The sequence below is a fragment of the Serinus canaria genome, chromosome 12, assembly GCF_022539315.1.
Source record: "Serinus canaria isolate serCan28SL12 chromosome 12, serCan2020, whole genome shotgun sequence".
Classification (NCBI taxonomy): Eukaryota; Metazoa; Chordata; class Aves; order Passeriformes; family Fringillidae; genus Serinus; species Serinus canaria.
The window spans coordinates 16951806-16969145 of record NC_066326.1 but is presented as its reverse complement, the minus strand read 5'-3'; the positions used below and the strand labels follow the sequence as shown (position 1 = coordinate 16969145).

At 41.7% G+C, this 17340-nt stretch overlaps 1 protein-coding gene across 1 annotated transcript in view; it reads right to left on the bottom strand.

The window, feature by feature from the left end:
- Positions 1-17057, bottom strand: part of IPPK (inositol-pentakisphosphate 2-kinase) — a 29866-nt gene extending 12809 nt beyond the window's left edge. The window contains exons 1-2 of the mRNA XM_018914952.3: positions 16911-17057; positions 3651-3698 (exon numbers count right to left, since the gene is read on the bottom strand). Of these exons, the coding sequence (XP_018770497.3) occupies positions 3651-3698; positions 16911-16991 (129 nt within the window). The 5' untranslated portion in view covers positions 16992-17057. The remainder of the gene's footprint in view (positions 1-3650; positions 3699-16910) is intronic.
- Between the last annotated feature and the right edge of the window lie 283 nt (positions 17058-17340).

Genomic DNA, 17340 nt, shown 5'->3' with positions numbered 1-17340 from the left:
AGTGAACTCCAAAATAACAATAACAACACTCCAGAACACACACACATCCTGGTTAGTGATTTAACAAACAGCTTCACTGCTGAGCTTGGCAGGTCAGTGCACACTGAAATCTAACAGACACATCAAACCTGCTACATTTGTTTCCCTACTGCCGCCTCAGGGCTCGGACAAACAGAAAAATGGTCACAAAAATAATTCTTCAGTTTCAGGAGACAAAGGAGAGAAAAAGTGACAAAGGTGGAACAAGGGGAGACTGCTCAAGACCAACTCTGACCATTTTTCTTAAAAGAGCTCAGAGAACTCCAGCAGTGCAAAGAGGTGCTCAACAGCTGCAGAGCAGAGGAGGCTTGGAGTGTCACAAAATACATCATGGACATTGGGAAGAGAATGGCGCAGAGACTGAGCCATATTCCAAACCTTGGCATGAACAGGTACAGAACTTGCCATCTGTCCCAAATCCTGCCCCAGACAGTGAAAAATCTTATTCTAATGTGATATTCTGTAATTTCATAAGGAAACGTTTTCTATGAAACAAGATGCCAAAAGTTAGAAAGGAAGTTCCAGGAGTACTGGAAGCAGGACAGGGACAACTGCACAGTCAGACCTGGACAGACTCCCAGCAAAGGAGCTTTACACAACATTACCCCATTCCCAGCACTCCAGCACACTCTGCTTCTCTGCAAGGTATTTTATTGTTACAATAGAGAACCTCAAAGCTACTCTGTCCTTTTGTAACACACACACACAAACTCTCTTAAAACCTCACAATAAGATTCAGTGGAGGAAAAGAAAGTGCAACACTTGGGTACATGTGAGCAAATCAAAGAGGAAAAACAAGAATAGGAGAAAAAATATATAGCAAGAGAGCAGAGTAAGAGGAAATAAAATACTAGAGGACAACACCCAGACACTGACATAGCCTAGAGAAAGGAGGAAAGACCACAACCAGCACTAATCACAAATGACAACACAGCCCCTTCCTTAACTTAGACAAATCCTGAATGGTGAGAAGGAACATTACATCATCTCATCAGGAACAGAAATCTCAGCTAATTCCCATTTACAGATGGTTCTGACATGGTTGCTGATGTACACAGCACCCACCCAGGTTTGTGTTTGGTTGGGGTTAACATACACACCACAGACTCTCAGACTTAGAAATAAGCACTTCATTAAAATTTACTGCTCTCACTTTTACTACATGGAAAGAGTCATCAGTTAAAAAGATCAATACAACCATAAAATTATAAATCAAGCTTAAAATGTCTTTTTGATATATCTAAATGAAACAAAAACAACTAACAGGCTATCACCTTTTAATATCAAAACCCACTAAGATAAAAAGCTTTTGAAGGACCTATCATTACTGCCAGCTCACTCACCAAAACTCAAATAGGCTTTTATACAATAATTATTTTTATTCTCTCATGAAGAAGATCATATACTAAAACACCAATATGCAATTAAAAGCACTACCTGAGGCTGAACTTGACTTTCTATTCAAGCAATGCAAGCTCTGCAGTTACATTACTGTTTTTCAATCATAACAATAAGGTTCCAATGCACAATATTACCAATTTGTTCAACTACTGGATTATCTAATCCCAAATTCATAATTAAACAGATAATTAAATGTACAAAGCAGCACCCAGACTTCTTTACCTTTCCCAAAGGAGTTAAGCAGAAGAGACTGAGACCTATTTGTTCACATCTGAATTTCAGTGTGTGTATTACTAGAAAATATTTTGCTTGAACTGCTTCCTTCAGCATTGTTTACCTTGGATGACCTGTGATGTCATGCACAGACACAGAACACTTCAGAACCTAACTCATTTTGCTTTAGTCTAGAATACAGATTATACCTAAAAAAATAAAATGAAACATTTTCCCTGTCATTCTCGCTATGTGCAAGTTTATCCCAAAACTGATTCTCCAGGCTTTGGTTACTGATCTGATGATGAAATATTTATTCTGTTCTGCTCCAAGAATTTTTTTTTTCAAAATCAATCACCAGAATAAGTAAATAGATTCAAATTACAAAACCTTCTCTTTAGAGAGAATTGGGTATCACCAAGTCCACACACTCCCAATGCAAGGCAAATGCAGAACTGGAGCCAGCTCTCCTCAAAATACAACACTGGAATGTGTATGCCCAGCCTCAGTGCTGTGCTAACTGAAAAGTCACTTCCTGCCTTCCTTTGTGACTCTCTCATACTTTGTCAATTTGCTAAAAACAATCACTATGCAACAAGCTCTTTGAAGTTAAAATTAAAAAATTGAAAAACTAAAAAGGAAAAGGGGCACGCATTCAGTGTTCTGTTTTCTTAAATAAACTGCAGCAGACTGACTTCTTACATAAAGTTGTGGTCTAGTCCTCTCCTGCTATACTAAAACTTGAGATAAGCACTGTTTCCTTTCTTGTGGTGCACTGGACTCATTGCTCTTGTTAGCACTAAACATTATTATCTTGAGCTACTACCAAAGCACAAGATACATTTTTTAAATCCTGCCAGTATAAGCAGCTCAAAAATCTACTTGAATCGTACTTTGGTTTTACCAGACCTTTTTTCAAGTTAAGTGTAGCAGAAACACCATCAAATAACTCACACATATGCTGTGTTCACTAATTTTGCCTTCCTCTACTTCAGCAAACTGTCCCCTGTAAAACTGGATGCTTTTCACATTTATCTTCCTGATTTAAAGCAATAAAATGACCTTTGTAGAGGTTTACTTTACATTCATCCTTGTTTCTTTTTTCCTAAAATTAGGCACACACACCAGTTCTCAGTAGAGCCCCAGTGCTTTTGTATTCCCCTCATTAGAACAATGTGTCACTGTGCCTCACAAAGCCATGGCTCAGGGGCTGCTGTAACTCAAGCCATGCCCTGTATCTCCCAGGTAACACACCCTAAAGACTCCTCTCAAGGCTGAGAAAATGAAAGAATTTGAACCTTGTGCTGTCTTTACTCATTTTTCTTCCTTGGAATACTGTGTTTATGCTCCACCTTTGGTTTTGGATCATTTTTTTATCCCTGTTAAAAGAAATCTAAAGTAATTCACTTCAGCTCCTGCTCGAGCGGGAAAACCTTACTGTACCATGGAAGAAACTGGGAGTTTGTGTCCTGCCACATTCTTTTTGTAACAGCTAGGACACTCAGTCACCGATTGGCAAAGCGTATTCTATGAACATTTCATGTGTTTGTTCAGACTCCATGGCTTTTTAGCTACTGAACAGGTGGGCAACAGCAGACCTTGACCAGAACACCAATTCTGTGCAGCTCCTGTTCTGTCCCACCTGGCTACAGCCAGTAAACCTCCTTTCCTGCCCAGCATCCCTGTGCTCCCACAGGTGGATATGGAACATTTATTTACACTGTGCCACAGCTGAAAGCTCTGCCCTCTGACACACAGCAGCTCACACCCTGCCCCACACAGAGCTCGTGGTATCAGCACTCACATCATCCCAGTTACATAAGACAACCTCGGATTTCCTCCTGTTGCCAAACCCCCTGAAACCCAGGCATATTTCAAAACATCCATTTGTTCTTACTCCTGCCAGCCACAGCTCTTTTACAGGTTTCTTGTTTCTCTTCACACTGGCTATTAGTTTTCCCAGGGGCATTCAGCAACAGGACAGGTTTAAATCTTACCTTATTCTGGTTGGGGGGGGACTTCAGAAACCGTAGCACCACACAGCGCTGGAGGAAAACAGGAAAGAGCAGGGATTTGTTAGCATTTATAAACACCACAATGGTCTGACTCCCCAATGCACCTCTCTGAGAAATTAAGGGGGAAAAAAAACCAAACAGAAAAGCACATTGTGGATGGTTATTTCACTCAACTTGTATTCAAATAAATCAGCTGAAATCAAACAGAGCAATGTCTGCCGCCAGCTCTGCCATCAGCTTAACGAGGCACCCGCTCTGCATTTCCAGTCACCAGTACACCAGGGAAATGCTACCTTAGCTTACAGCACTGCTCTGAAAATCTGGGAAAGCTCACATGGAACCACAAACACCCCCACCCTGGCATCTGTGCACCCCAGCTCCCCAAAAGGGACACAAGGCCCATTTCCCTTACAGTATCAGCAGAGCATTATAAATTATTAAGGAGACACTTAGCAGTTACAGCTGAACTTAACACTAAACTAAACCCTGCTGCTTATAAACTGCTGTGGAGTAAATACATAACACAGGAACAAATACAGCAGGTTTTCAAATATTTTACCTTAAAGCCATAGAAAAACTCACTAATTTTTGTAAGTTTTACAATTGCTATCAGTTTTGTAACAATTCAAAAAGCTTGACACTTTACAAATTAAAATCAATGTCTGACTGCGTTAAGACACCTGCAGCCTTAAAAGGCAACACTCTGGTCTGCCTAAATATCTGATACTAGAGATATTTACTTCCACTGATACAGTTCAGCCTATTCAGGTACAATGGGTACAATACCAACATCAGGGCACCACAGAAGGTAGAGACAAACAGCTGTTTTCCAGAGTTACCTCTTAGCCAGTCTGTCACCATTTGGGCCTTCCCAAGACACACCTAAAAGGATTACAGCCATTTAAAGCACTACCACAGAAATACATTCAGATTTGCTGACAAAGACATTGCAGACAAAATATCCCAGTTGCACTTCAGGTTTATGGAATCCAAGTTTTTTCCCTTCCAAATTATTTGCCATTAAAAAACTCCCCACAGCAAGACAGCACCAGATCTATTCCACGGTTCAGAGCTGAAAGCTGTTTCTGCACAGGCTGAGGGAGAGAGCTGCAGATATCTTTAATTACTGACATGGAGAGAAAGAGGAAACAAGCAAAACTAATGACAATGTGCCATCCAAAACAATGACAAAACTGGGTCCAGGTTCAGACATAGCCACTGAAAGCCAGACAAGGCCCCTTCCAGACCTATAAAGCCTCATGCCACCATAAATCTCAGCCTTCACCCACATCTGGAAAACACTCTCACATAAAAGGACACTTTGCTGTTAATTTGATTTGTCCTGCAAGATCCAAACAAGATCCTACCAGGGTGGTAATTACAGTCACCTGGATTTGACAAGATGCCTGGTGACACTTCCTCTCTCTCTGTCATTATGCCCTACACAAGGGTAACAGAGTTACTCTGTGTGCAGTGTGTTATTCTTACAGTGCTTCAACCATTTGGGTCTCCTGCTTTAATTATTCATTAGTAAGTGGATCAGTGATGGAGTGATCTGATTATCACTTCTAATCCATTGAGAAACATGATTCTGTAATCTTTCAAGGCCAGTGTAGATATTTATCTTTTAATCATTTCCCAGCCAAGATTCCAACCACTGCTCTAGAAAACTTGATTTGCTCTCACAGGACTCAGGAGAGTATTTGTTCATCAGCAAGTCATTTCTGATTTGGCAAAATGACCAAAATTACATATGGCAAAAGAAGAACATGTTGCTGGCCTAAAGATGCAAAAGGAAACACAGCACTGTTCAAACTTCACAGATGCACTTCAACCAACCAGCCCAAATTACATTTCAGTAAGACTATCAGATGATTAAAGGAAATAAAACAAACAAAACCATTACCAAAGAAACAAAAACCCACCCCAAAACCAAACCTCAAAAAAAGCCTCAAAACACTTCTTTCCCATTTTGAGGCAAGTTTCCAGCTAGATACATCCCTTTGTGCATTTCAATACCAGTTCCACAGCACCAAGGTTAATCCATCAGATGTCACAGGTGCCAACTGCTTCAGAAGTATCATCACCAAAAATATTGGCCCACATTTTTCATGCTATTGCATTTCTGATTCACTTGGCTGATTCTTTACTTGGAAATATTGTGGGTGGTTGTTGGCATGAGGGTTTTTGTCAGTTATCTTAAAATGCATTCAATTTTTTTATATTTACAGATTGAACATCAAATATGTGCCATACTTATCTGCATGCACAAGAATGACCCAAATTCCAAAAGGAATGGATCTCTGAAGAGGCTGTCACTACTCCTTAGCACTTTGAGAATCAGCTCAACTAGATCCTAATGCTCCCTACATTTCCCTCTCCACGACCAGCGGAAGGGCTCACAGAGGCACTAGCACCACTTCCATCAAGGCACTGGCACCATCAGAGTATTTAGGTAGCTGGATAACAGTCCCAGAGAGATAAAAAGATGAAAAAAGCAGGCTGCAAGCAGAAGGGGAAAAAAGAAACAGTGCATGGATGTAGGCAAATGTAACACGTAAAACATTAAAAGGCTTCATATGTTTTGATGTAAGATAAGTTAGAAAAATAATGAATTCAAAGGAAGAATTCTCTACAATTTTTTTTAATCCTTGCATATGTTCAGTGTCCATTTAGTGACAAAAGACTAAAAATAACCCACCCATCAGAACATCACACACTACTGCTCTTATTCTCAAATAAGGAATTTAAGGACAACTCTCACAGGAGAGCAGAGCAGCTTGATGGCAGATAACAATGTTCTTAGTGGCTCCAGGCCCATACTAGGCCTACAACAACAACCCTTTCCAATTGTTATGGAAAACTGAAAACAAACACTAGCAACAAGGATACCGAAACTTGTGTCTCTGAAAACACATCCACCAAAACAGAGGTGTTCCCGGGCAGCTCCATCCCAAGCCACAGCCTTTGGAGTCTGCAGCCCGCAGTTTAGAGCCCCACCAAGAAAGGCAAACACTTCTTTAGCACCCCATCAGCAAACAATTGTTTGGGTTAGAGCAGAACAAAGTTAAGGACTGCCTATAAGGAGTGAAGGAGCTGTGGGAGGAGCTGAGAAAATATTCAAATTCGGTGGCATCACAGCCCAGCGGGGATGTGTACACATATAGCTCTTGTCCTCGTGTGTCCTGGGCTTGGTCCCCAAAAGCTTACCTGTAAGAACTTTTATTCTCTGGAGCAGTTACTACAGCTATTATATTAATCTTACTCGATAAAATCCAAAAAATAAAGTAATCCTTGGTAGCTCGGCCAAAATATGACTGGAATCAATCCAGGTACTTTGGATTAGGCAGTAGAATTATGAAACCAGGATAAAAGCTTACATTTGTTTCTTTACAGATTGGTGTTTGATAATGACCTTATTCTATGACCTCACTGTCATAAAATGCAGGCCTCCTGAACTGGAAGTTTTTAAAAGTTAAACACAACTGGGGCAAATCTATAATCTTGATATTCCCCTTCAGGGAACAACCTCGTTTGCATCATGGAAATTTTTTTCAGGTCTCTTGCTACATTAGTAACAAAAATCTAGATAAGAGCTGGTGGCAGTGAAAGAAATAGGAAAAATTAAAATTAGCTCAACTGCTGGTAAAATTACTTAGATATACAGAAAGATGTGTATTTTCCCTCTGCTCACACAGGTTTAAAATAAGTTTCTGTACAAAACCACAAAGAATTGGCCTGTCCAAACACAAAGCCTGGGAAACATCAGCCTCTCCTTCTCCAAATAAGCAGGTTCACGTCATTTGTTATTACTCTATTATTATTCTAAGCAGCACACATTAACTGCTTTTGTCTGGAGGCAAAGCATTACTCTGACATCTCCTTTCAAACTGGTAAAGATTCTCATCTCCTTGATTCCCAGCTTGGGCTCACATATGCAAGATCCACTGGTAGAGAACAAGACTGAGAATCAACTTTTTAAGATCCAAAAGGAACTCCTCCACCCCTCTTCCCACACCCATCTCCCTCACTCCACAACACCTCATAAATTCTGGCATCTAAAAACTCACCAGTGTTTTTGCAGGCACTATTTGCAATTTTACAGCAATACCTGCTGCTTAAAAAGACACACAATACAGAAACAGAGTAACTAAACCATCTTTCTTTTAAAAAAGAAGTTGCGCATATTAAAGTCACAAGTTTCCAATTATAAACATGAGGTGAAACACTCTCAAAGACTGGTAACAAATCTTCTCTACAATTCTTACTCTGCTGTTTTTTGCAATTAATTTCACACACCACCAGCCACTGCCAAAGGAGACAAAGATACAAAGTCAAATACTTTTGGAGAAAATAGTGTCTGTAAAGGCTCTGAATTTCTTTATACTTGTTTACTTAATTCACTGTTTTGCTGACCCTGAAGAGCTACCAAGAACTTACCAAACACAGCTCCAAGGATGCCAGACCTACCACTGTGGTTATTCAGTGCTAACTAATCATTGTGGGTTCACAACAACCTACAGCAATGGCACCTACAGAAAGTACATTCTAATTTTCAGTCCAAGGGAGGGAGACAAACTGAACACAGTGATATGCAAACACGGATTATTGACAGTTCCAAGGGTACTTAACATGAACTATGGAATTGTTTAGCTGATATGAAGCTATTCCTGCAGCAGCATACAGTAACTGCATGCAGTATTTCCCAACTAAAAAATTATTCTTTTTTTTTATTCCAAATCTACATCTCACAACCCCTACTCTAGTTTTAGGTGTTTGAACAGGAAACAATAGGTTTCCATTCAGAAAATGCAATTTCTGGGTAGGAAAAAAATGGACAAACAAGTGTTATCTTCACATCTCAGGAAAGACAGTGACAGGGAGAGTTTGTCCTTCTGAGAAATGGTGGAACTCAGTGAAAACATGCTCACCATACTGCCCAGGTGCTTCAGCCAAAGCTTACCTCCATGGTACTCAACACAAGACATTTTTAAAGGTCTCCTCGTCCAGGGTCAGTGTGCTGTGTTATGTGAAGGGTTATGAGAGATGGAAACAAATGAAGTACTAGAAAATTTCGCAGCTTTTGAATGAACTACATTGGTAGTATCATACACAATTGTTTTCCAACTCAGTTTTGTTCTACATAAGGTGGATAAGATCACACAAAACAAAGTGAGGAAAGCTTCATTTCCTGCCAGTATGGAGGAAGTTTAGCAATTGCTCACACATAGTGCAAAGAAGCATTCAGAAATAGGAACAATACTCTTTTATTTAGCACAGGAGTCCTTGAAGAACAATGGTTTTATTTCTTAACATGAATAAAGGATTTCTGACATGGCATCTGGCTTTACACCATTCAATATGGCAAACCCTTATTTGAAAGCAAACCCCCATGACACTTGTTTTCTTTAGCACAGAGCTCACAGCTTGCATCAGACTTCAGGTGCTCATTACAATTTTTTTTTTTCTGCTTGGTTATGATCTTGATTCCCATGAGAGTCAAGCACAACCTCAGGTTTCACTTTATAGCTAAGCTTCCATAACCTTGCAATGCACAGATGGTACCAATTCTGAGAGAATTTAATGACTGCACTCTGCAAGAGTGAGAAGGAAATGTCTGTCCTTCAGCCAAGCAGCTAATCAGAGCACCTGAAATGATATCAAGTGATACACCCACTAGTATGAGGTGGAAACACATACCAGAGAGAGACCAGGATGAATAAACCCATTGATGCCTGGCCCTCAGTGTGCATTGGCACTGCCTGGGTAGCACAGCACATGGCCCTGACATTCCTGCTGTGAAACAAGGAAAAATGCTCCTTAACATTTAAAAGCATATCAAATACCTCATCCATCTGTCAGACAGGTAAGTTGTACCAATCAAACATAAAACCACATCCTAAGTTTCCTCCCTTTAAGCTGTTCTAAAGCCCCCTCTATCAGCAACACACTTCCCAGCATTAAGCTGCCAAGTCATCTGATGGTATGCAGGGGAAACCAGGCATTCCAGGAAATTATTAATGGGGGAGGAAATAAAGAGTCAAAACAGTAAGAGGGATTAGAATGAAGTCAAATAATTAAACGGACAGTTAGAACAAGTGAATATTCCTCAGCATCCAAAACAAGTCAACAAGAAGGCACCTAAGCAAGCCTTGTGCTCATGTAGAATGCAGTGACTGCTCCTTCCTGAGCAAAAGCAGGTCAGGGAGGACACTTCAAGGTCAGAACACCTCCTTGACACTTTATTCCATGTCACAGACAAATCCACTGAGGCAAAAGGAAGAGCCACTGAAAAGTTGGGAGGAAGGAAGAACCAAAAGAGTGAATAAAGACTGAGCATTCCTACACAGCTTTGGTCAGCCAGGCTGCTTTATCCAAAGCAACCAACCCATGGCCACTGCCAGCTGAGGGCAGATACAGAAAAGGCACAGAAACTCCGGCACTGCATTGCAAGCACTTGTTAAAGACACAAAAGAAATGTTTTTGAGATAACAACTTGATCTCAACTGCAAAAGGAACTCATTCAAGTTTGAGCCAGCACTGAACCCAACCAGAAAAAAACACAGGATCATTTTTAATCAAGGCTAATGACATCCTGAGCTTGACTGCAAAACCGGGATTTGTTTTACATTTTCACTGCATATAGCCTTCAGCATTCCCAAAAGTCACACAAAAAAAAAGAAAAAAAAATAGACCCAAAGTAGAGTTTGAATTTCCAAAGAAGGTCACCAAAAGACAAATCTGCTCCAACACTCTTTATTAGCAAAAGATAGCACCTCTGAAACATGTATTCTGCAGGGAGAGAGGTGTTGCTGCTGCTGCAGTTAAATGATCGCTGTCACAGGGGATGAGTGTTAGAGCACAGAGCTTCTGTCTCCCATCTCCATCCACACTCATGCTGTGTTCCCCCATCTGCATCTACAAAACTTAAGGCACTCATATAAGAAAAGGTTTTGCTGCCTTTCTGCTCTCTCTCCTCTCTGCATTCAGCCCTGCTACCCAGCGCCACCTTCCCTGTCACTTCATGGAAGACACTAAACCACTCTGCATTCAGAGCATCCTTTCAGTGCAGAAACCTGGGAAATACAAGAAAACTTTACATTTAACCACTAGTACAATACTGAATTGAAATCCTGATACAGAATTTAAATTCCTTGATGTTAACTCAATCTAATAACTTGGGGGAAGTGTGTGTCAATAAAAAGCTCCATAGCTAATTCACAGAACTGGAAGTACTTTTAACTTTTAATTCTTTGTTTATAGTAAAACCTTTGTAGATTGTACTCAAGTAGAGTTAGGTCAATTAGTTATGGCATCAACAGTCACATTGTACCTGTTTAGCCAAAGAACTAAACACAAACAAACACAAAACTGTCTTTTTTTTATCCACTGACCATAGATGTGTGTCTGAATATCAATTAGCCAAGGTCAATGCAAGGAATCCGACAGTTTAATACATATGTCACAAAGGTTCCCAAATTCCAACTCAAACTGGTGACGGCTCTCTGTTCATAAAAACTTAATTGTTGTTCCCAGCAAGACAGGCATCTCTTCCTTTCTTTTCACTGAAGACACACCCTGATTACATACTTGGCCTCTTCAACTGGTTTTCATAGCTGCTTCAGTCAATTTGGGCAGAAGCTCTCTACTTGTTTGCAATAAGTAAATGAAATGCTAAAAAATCAAAAGCAATGACAACTAAGAAAGAAGGATATTACCTTTAGTCATCAAGCTGTCTTCCTGTCTTTTTGTCTAAGTGGGCAAAAGGTGTACAGGTCTGGGGGTTTTGTTAAACACTGTTTTGTTAGACACTGCTGAGATATGCACACACCCAAAAAAAAACCCACCCATGTTGGAGAGCCCAGGTCAAAGAAATGCCCTACAAAGTAAAAAACAAATTTAAAGAAAAAAAAAAAAAAACCACCCAAATTCTAGAGAATCAGATGCAGAACTCCTTCCTACATTACATGATTGTCGAATCCATCAGAAGCAGGAATCATCACAGGTTTGGAATGTAAATACCAGAATCTCATCAAGGAGACAAAAATGTTTAATTTCAAGTCTTACCATAACTGTGCCTTTCCCAATTAGTCCAATTAAAATTCAATAAATACAAGTTGCATTTTGCTTTTTCTGGTAATACCTTTCTGTAAAAGAACCAAGAGAGAAGAATGTGGCCATATTTAATCAGAGCAGTATTCAGAGAAGGCCATTATTAATAAACTATTGTATTTATAACCACAGGAACAGCAAAATTTCCCTAACTGAAGATTCTTTAATCCAGAAATAATCGGCCTATTCTATATTTTCAAGAAATCAAGACATTTATAGATTTTCATGAAAAGAAAAAACAATCAGAACACAACTGAACAGAAAACAGAACACAACTGGAAAAGAAAATTGCTTTATAGTCAGAGATCTGGAATTTTTCAGGAACAGCTTGGAAGTTTGGGGGGGGCATCAGTCCTTACACAAACTTCAATAGCACAAAATAGATTCAGGCAACTTCACACAGAAAAACAACAGAAGAAACAGGCCACACAAGTTTTGGGACTTGTACTAAATGACATCATCAGAAAAAGCACCTTAAGAAGATTCTCTCAACGAGACAGCAAGCAATGATCATCATCATCCCTTTCTGCCAAACAAGACCAGAGGAAAGCTGCAGATAATTAAGTCATTCCAACCAGAAGCTTTCTACTCTTTCAGCAACACCCTTTTGTCTAAACATATAATCCTGTCTTCTCTTCAAGTAAGCTTATTGCAACAGAACTGAACTTGTCATTATTCTTATACACAAAACAACCAACAGCCACAGGAAAACTCCTTCATAATGCAAAGGCACTATGAGGAACAATTATCTATCCTGATTTGACACAAATCCCCTTCTTATAGAGTTACTGCAAAGTCCCAAACCAAATCCCTCTTCCCTCTCTGCAGAAAGTGACTTTGTGCACATGCTTTGCAGCCATCATAATGCAGGTGCCAGCAGAGGCAGTGAAAGCAGAGACTGCTGCTAAAACACCAGATCCCCTTCTCTCCCTGCACCTCTGCTCACCACAGGCCCCTGTGCAGCCAGCACAAGGATTTGGAAGGATGCTTCTAAAGCAGCACTGGACATCCTCCATCTTTACCACAGGTCTTGAAGGGGAAATAAAAATCACAGAGAAGAGACATTATTTGTTTACTACAGGCACCAATTTTGAGAATCTTCTGTGAGCTTCATTAGCTGGCTTGACTCCCTCATCCATGCTCCTTAGCTGCTTCCCTTACCTTCTCCATCTCCCCTCCTTTCCTTTTTCCTACTTGTAAACTCACAGATGGAAATGGTTCATGCATTTACTAATTAAGTCCTGTACCAAAACCCAAAGATATCTGCTGGAGCTGCAAACATTCCAAGACACAAAGTAGATGAACACTAACAATCCAGACATCTGAAGCCATAAACCACAACCTTTTGCAACAACATGACAAGGTTGTTCTAAACCATCTCACTGAATAAAAACCAAGCTGGGGGGAAAAGCTTCCTTTTTTCCACTTTCCCATACTCACCCTGAAATACAAGTTTAATGTTCAAATGTATTTCAAAATTAGGTTTTGGTTACCACAATATTCCTACACACAAGAAGTAAAACGGAGGCCAGGAGGGATGTACATACTTCATGTCATAAAGCAGCTACTGCAGACTACCAGCACATGTTTCAACAGCAGAAGGAAATCCAAGTTATTATTCCTAGAGCTGCCTACACTACTTTCTACAAACATCTACTGAAGCCTTTTGAAATGAAGAGTTAAGCGTCCCATAAGAGCAAACAACTGAATAAAGTGCAGAACTCCAAAGGAGGATTTCCAGCTCTGATCTGCGCTGCAGAAAGACACAACAGCTAGCCAGGAGATAACTGCTCTGCAGCAGCTCCTCTGAACCCTCTCTACTGCTCATGAGTGGGGGGGGGGGGAGGGAAAGCACTGCTTATCTCTCTTTTTAATAAAATCTGAAGCCAAATTTGAAGCAGAAGGAGTGACTCTCCGCTAAAAAACTCTGTGAAAAAGAAACCTCCTTTCTAAACCACCTGGATGGCTGTGATGGTGCTTGGTTGAGGGTTTGTGGAGCCGTATCTGTCCTGCAGCACAGATGTCTCACCAACACCTCAGAGCTACCAGCTGTATTTCTCACTAGAATCATGAGGTAGGAAAGTTGTCTGATCATTCTAGCACTTCAGAAGACTGCAAGACTACACAAAGGCCTTTCAACCACAATTCAGTTTCAATTTGAATTCATTCATTCACAGCTTCAATAAAAACCAAAAGGAAAAGCTTGCCTACCAGAGAAATTTGTACCATAGTTTTGTACATCTTCTGGAACTTTAGATTCTCCAGAACTGAAACTTTAAAAACTCATGAAAGCAGAAGTTTGAGTGCTCATCAAGAAGCAAGCAAGCACAGAGCTCCAGTGATAACAATGGGAACAGGAAATGCTCGGCAAGCATTCCATCTTTATTCACCAGATCACTGTCTAAATGCTGCCAAACTAATTAATGTAACTCTATAAAGCTACCATTGTAAGAAGAGATGTGTTGAGTAGCCCATGCCGTGCCTCAGGATCCTTATCCTGCACTGGAGGGATAAGGAACTGAGATGCACTTGCACTGATTTCAGCACACAGTGAGACTCCTGTCACTGTTATATCCCACAGGATTAATAACCAGCAAGAGGAAAAAGCGCAGCAAGCACTGACAGCACTTTCATGGAAACAGCAGAGCATGTTCCATAGGGTGCCAGCATCCCAGTGCCAGACAAAGCTTTGTGTGGACGCACTGGAAAAGCGGCTGCGTGTCGCCTGCGTCCAGGGCTTATCTGCTCACTGCCAGCAGAGCTGTTTGCTGGGCATGTGACTTTTCCATGACCAACTTTTTAATTTGGTACTGTACTGGATTAACAATGCATTACATTCATGTCTTAAAGGGCAACCTACAGGGAATGGAGCAACCCCAGGAATTAAGCAGAGCCTAAAACACAGGAGAGCACCCTTTGATGACATGGGCCTCACAGCCCTTTCTGCCCATCCCCAAGCCACCACAGCCTCAGAGGCTGGAACAGGAGTGTCCAGCCAGGCTGCCCACCCCAGCCCACACACCCTGCACTGCAGACATGACCTTGCACAGGGCTGTTATCAGCGCTCCAAGGCGCGGTGCAGAGAGCAGGAGTTCAAACACAACACCCCAGCCCTCGTTTCATGACAGGCAAAGCAGCTCATGCCCTCTTCTCCAAAAGGACAGGGATTCACTTTTTTGTTGAAGTTTAGAAAAACAAAACTTCTCAAATTTTCCAAAAGCAAGGAAGAGGCTTAGACATTGAGAGGTAGGGAGCAGCCTTCTCTCTACATTTCAAAACACCACTCCACATCAGAACATGGAAACCACAAGCACATGCACTGTTCCAATCTGGCCTCTCACTTGTATCTGAGCACCCATTCATGTCTCTCCCACCACCACCAAATCCCTATCCCTTCCTCCTGCACTGATACACAAAAAACATGAACTGAGAAGCTACAGAATGAAGTGAGAACAGTCAAAATGTCATAGCTGTGCTGCTGATCCATCCACACAAACCTGAGAATAACTTAACACCAGATCACAAGAATGATGATTAATGGTGCAAGCATATCCTGTTCCTAAGAGACACAAAGTTACAATTAACATCTAAACAGTATTTATAAGCTTCAAGTTCACCAGACTTTGTCATCAGTAGACACAAAGATCCAAAATGTAAGCTTTACTGTTTCAAAGTTGTCTATAAAGGAAAAATTGTATCTATTTCACTTTCATTCTAACTTTAAAAAGTTTTAGCATCTTGTTAAAAAGAGAACTGGCACGATCAGCAGCCATTCTGAATCACTGGCTGACTTCCTCACTTTCCACATCTTTAAAGATAATCACAATTACATCACTAATAATCCATTATTTGTCCTGATTCCTGTCATCCAGTGACTGAGAAGTTTCTACACTGCCTTTTTCAAAGTTAAATGTGACAGGAAATAAAATCATACATGTTTTTCTTCCACCAGAAATTGCTTTTAAATGGTATTTGATATAAAGAAAAAAGGGGAAAAAAGCTAGAGCCACAGAAGTGCCCCTCCTAAAGTTTGGAGAGCACCACAAGATTTCTAGCATTTTCTCAGGCTTAGTATTTGTTAATATTTTACATCTAATTCATACTTATAACACAGAAAAACAGATATTAAAATAATCCAGTATTTTCAGTAGTTCATTTAGACATAATTTTTTTAATTATTCTCAAGATTCAATTCTTATTATAGATATTTTTCTACAAAAATCCTACATTTCAACATTCTGGCTTTGCTGAGTTTTGATCTATGAATCATCAAGAACATTCTGTGGCAAATCCACACCAGCTTTTAAACTAAAATATAAATACATCTTTAAAGCACAAACACAGCTACAGACACTTTTTAGAAAAGGAATAAACTCCTCCAAGGGGAACGTATCCCAATATATTAAGTAAACAATGCACATGTAAGGGGGACACGAATACACTGTCAGCATAAACTGACACAGAGTCTGCTTGATTGGATTCAGCTTCTTTAACCATTACAGCTTCAAGTGCTGGATCTTTTTTACTGGTATTTTTTAATAAAACAAACCTCCATCCCCCTTGTCCCCCTCCCACCCAAAAAAAAAAAAAAACCCAGACCAACAAAAAGGGGGAAAAACCCAACAAAACAAAAAAACAGCCCAACAGGTACACGGGAGAATGGGGATGAAGTGACCGGCGGGGTCACACCACAGCAGCTCCGTGGCAAAGCCAAAAACCTAATTTAGAGTCGGGAGCCCGGCCCAGCACTGCAGCGAGGGCTCAAACTCCTCACTGAGCCAGAGTCTGTGACAAAGGGAAAAACACGCCTTCACCAGCTCGCTTTCTCCTGTCACATCACCCACACCCAGGAATGATGATGGAAAAGGCGAATTTTTAGCACTTTTCCCCACAGCTCCCATCTCCAGGCGGCAGCTGCCCGGCCATCGGCTGCTCTCCCTCCCATCCTTGCCGGCCGTGACGGAGGACCCGGGGAAACGCCCGCTCATCTTCCCCACGGGACGGGCCCGATCTCCCCGGGACAGAAAACTCCTCCGGGAAAGAAAGCAGCGAAGGCGGGCGTCGGGGCCGAGCGGCCGCTCCCGCCGGGCCGCCCCCCTCACGCGGGCCCGGCTTGGGGCTCCCCCGTACCTGGCAGTGTGAGACGACGAGGCTCTGGTTGCCTTCTCCGTGGTACTTCCATTCATTCTCATCCATCTTCTCCACTTCCATGCCCGGCCCGGGCCGCGCGGAGGGCAGGAGCAGCCGCCGGCCCCGCCGCCTCACGCCGCCACCATCGCGGCTGCGCCGCCCGCCCTCAGCCGCGGGAAGTCCCGCCCGCCGCTGCCGCCATCTTGGAGCCGGGCAGCGCCGCCGCCGCCATGGCGGGGCCGGGTAGGGCCGCCGGGGCTGCGGGAGCCCTCAGAGCCGGCGGCGGAAAAGCATCTTCTACCTCCGGGAACGGCCGGGCAAAGGAGGGGGATGGTCCCGTACTGCTCTACAGTGCGCTCACCTTCAGTCCTGTGTGTAGTTTTGGGCGCTACACTGTAAATAAAAGTGACTAAGCTGTTAGAGAGCGTCC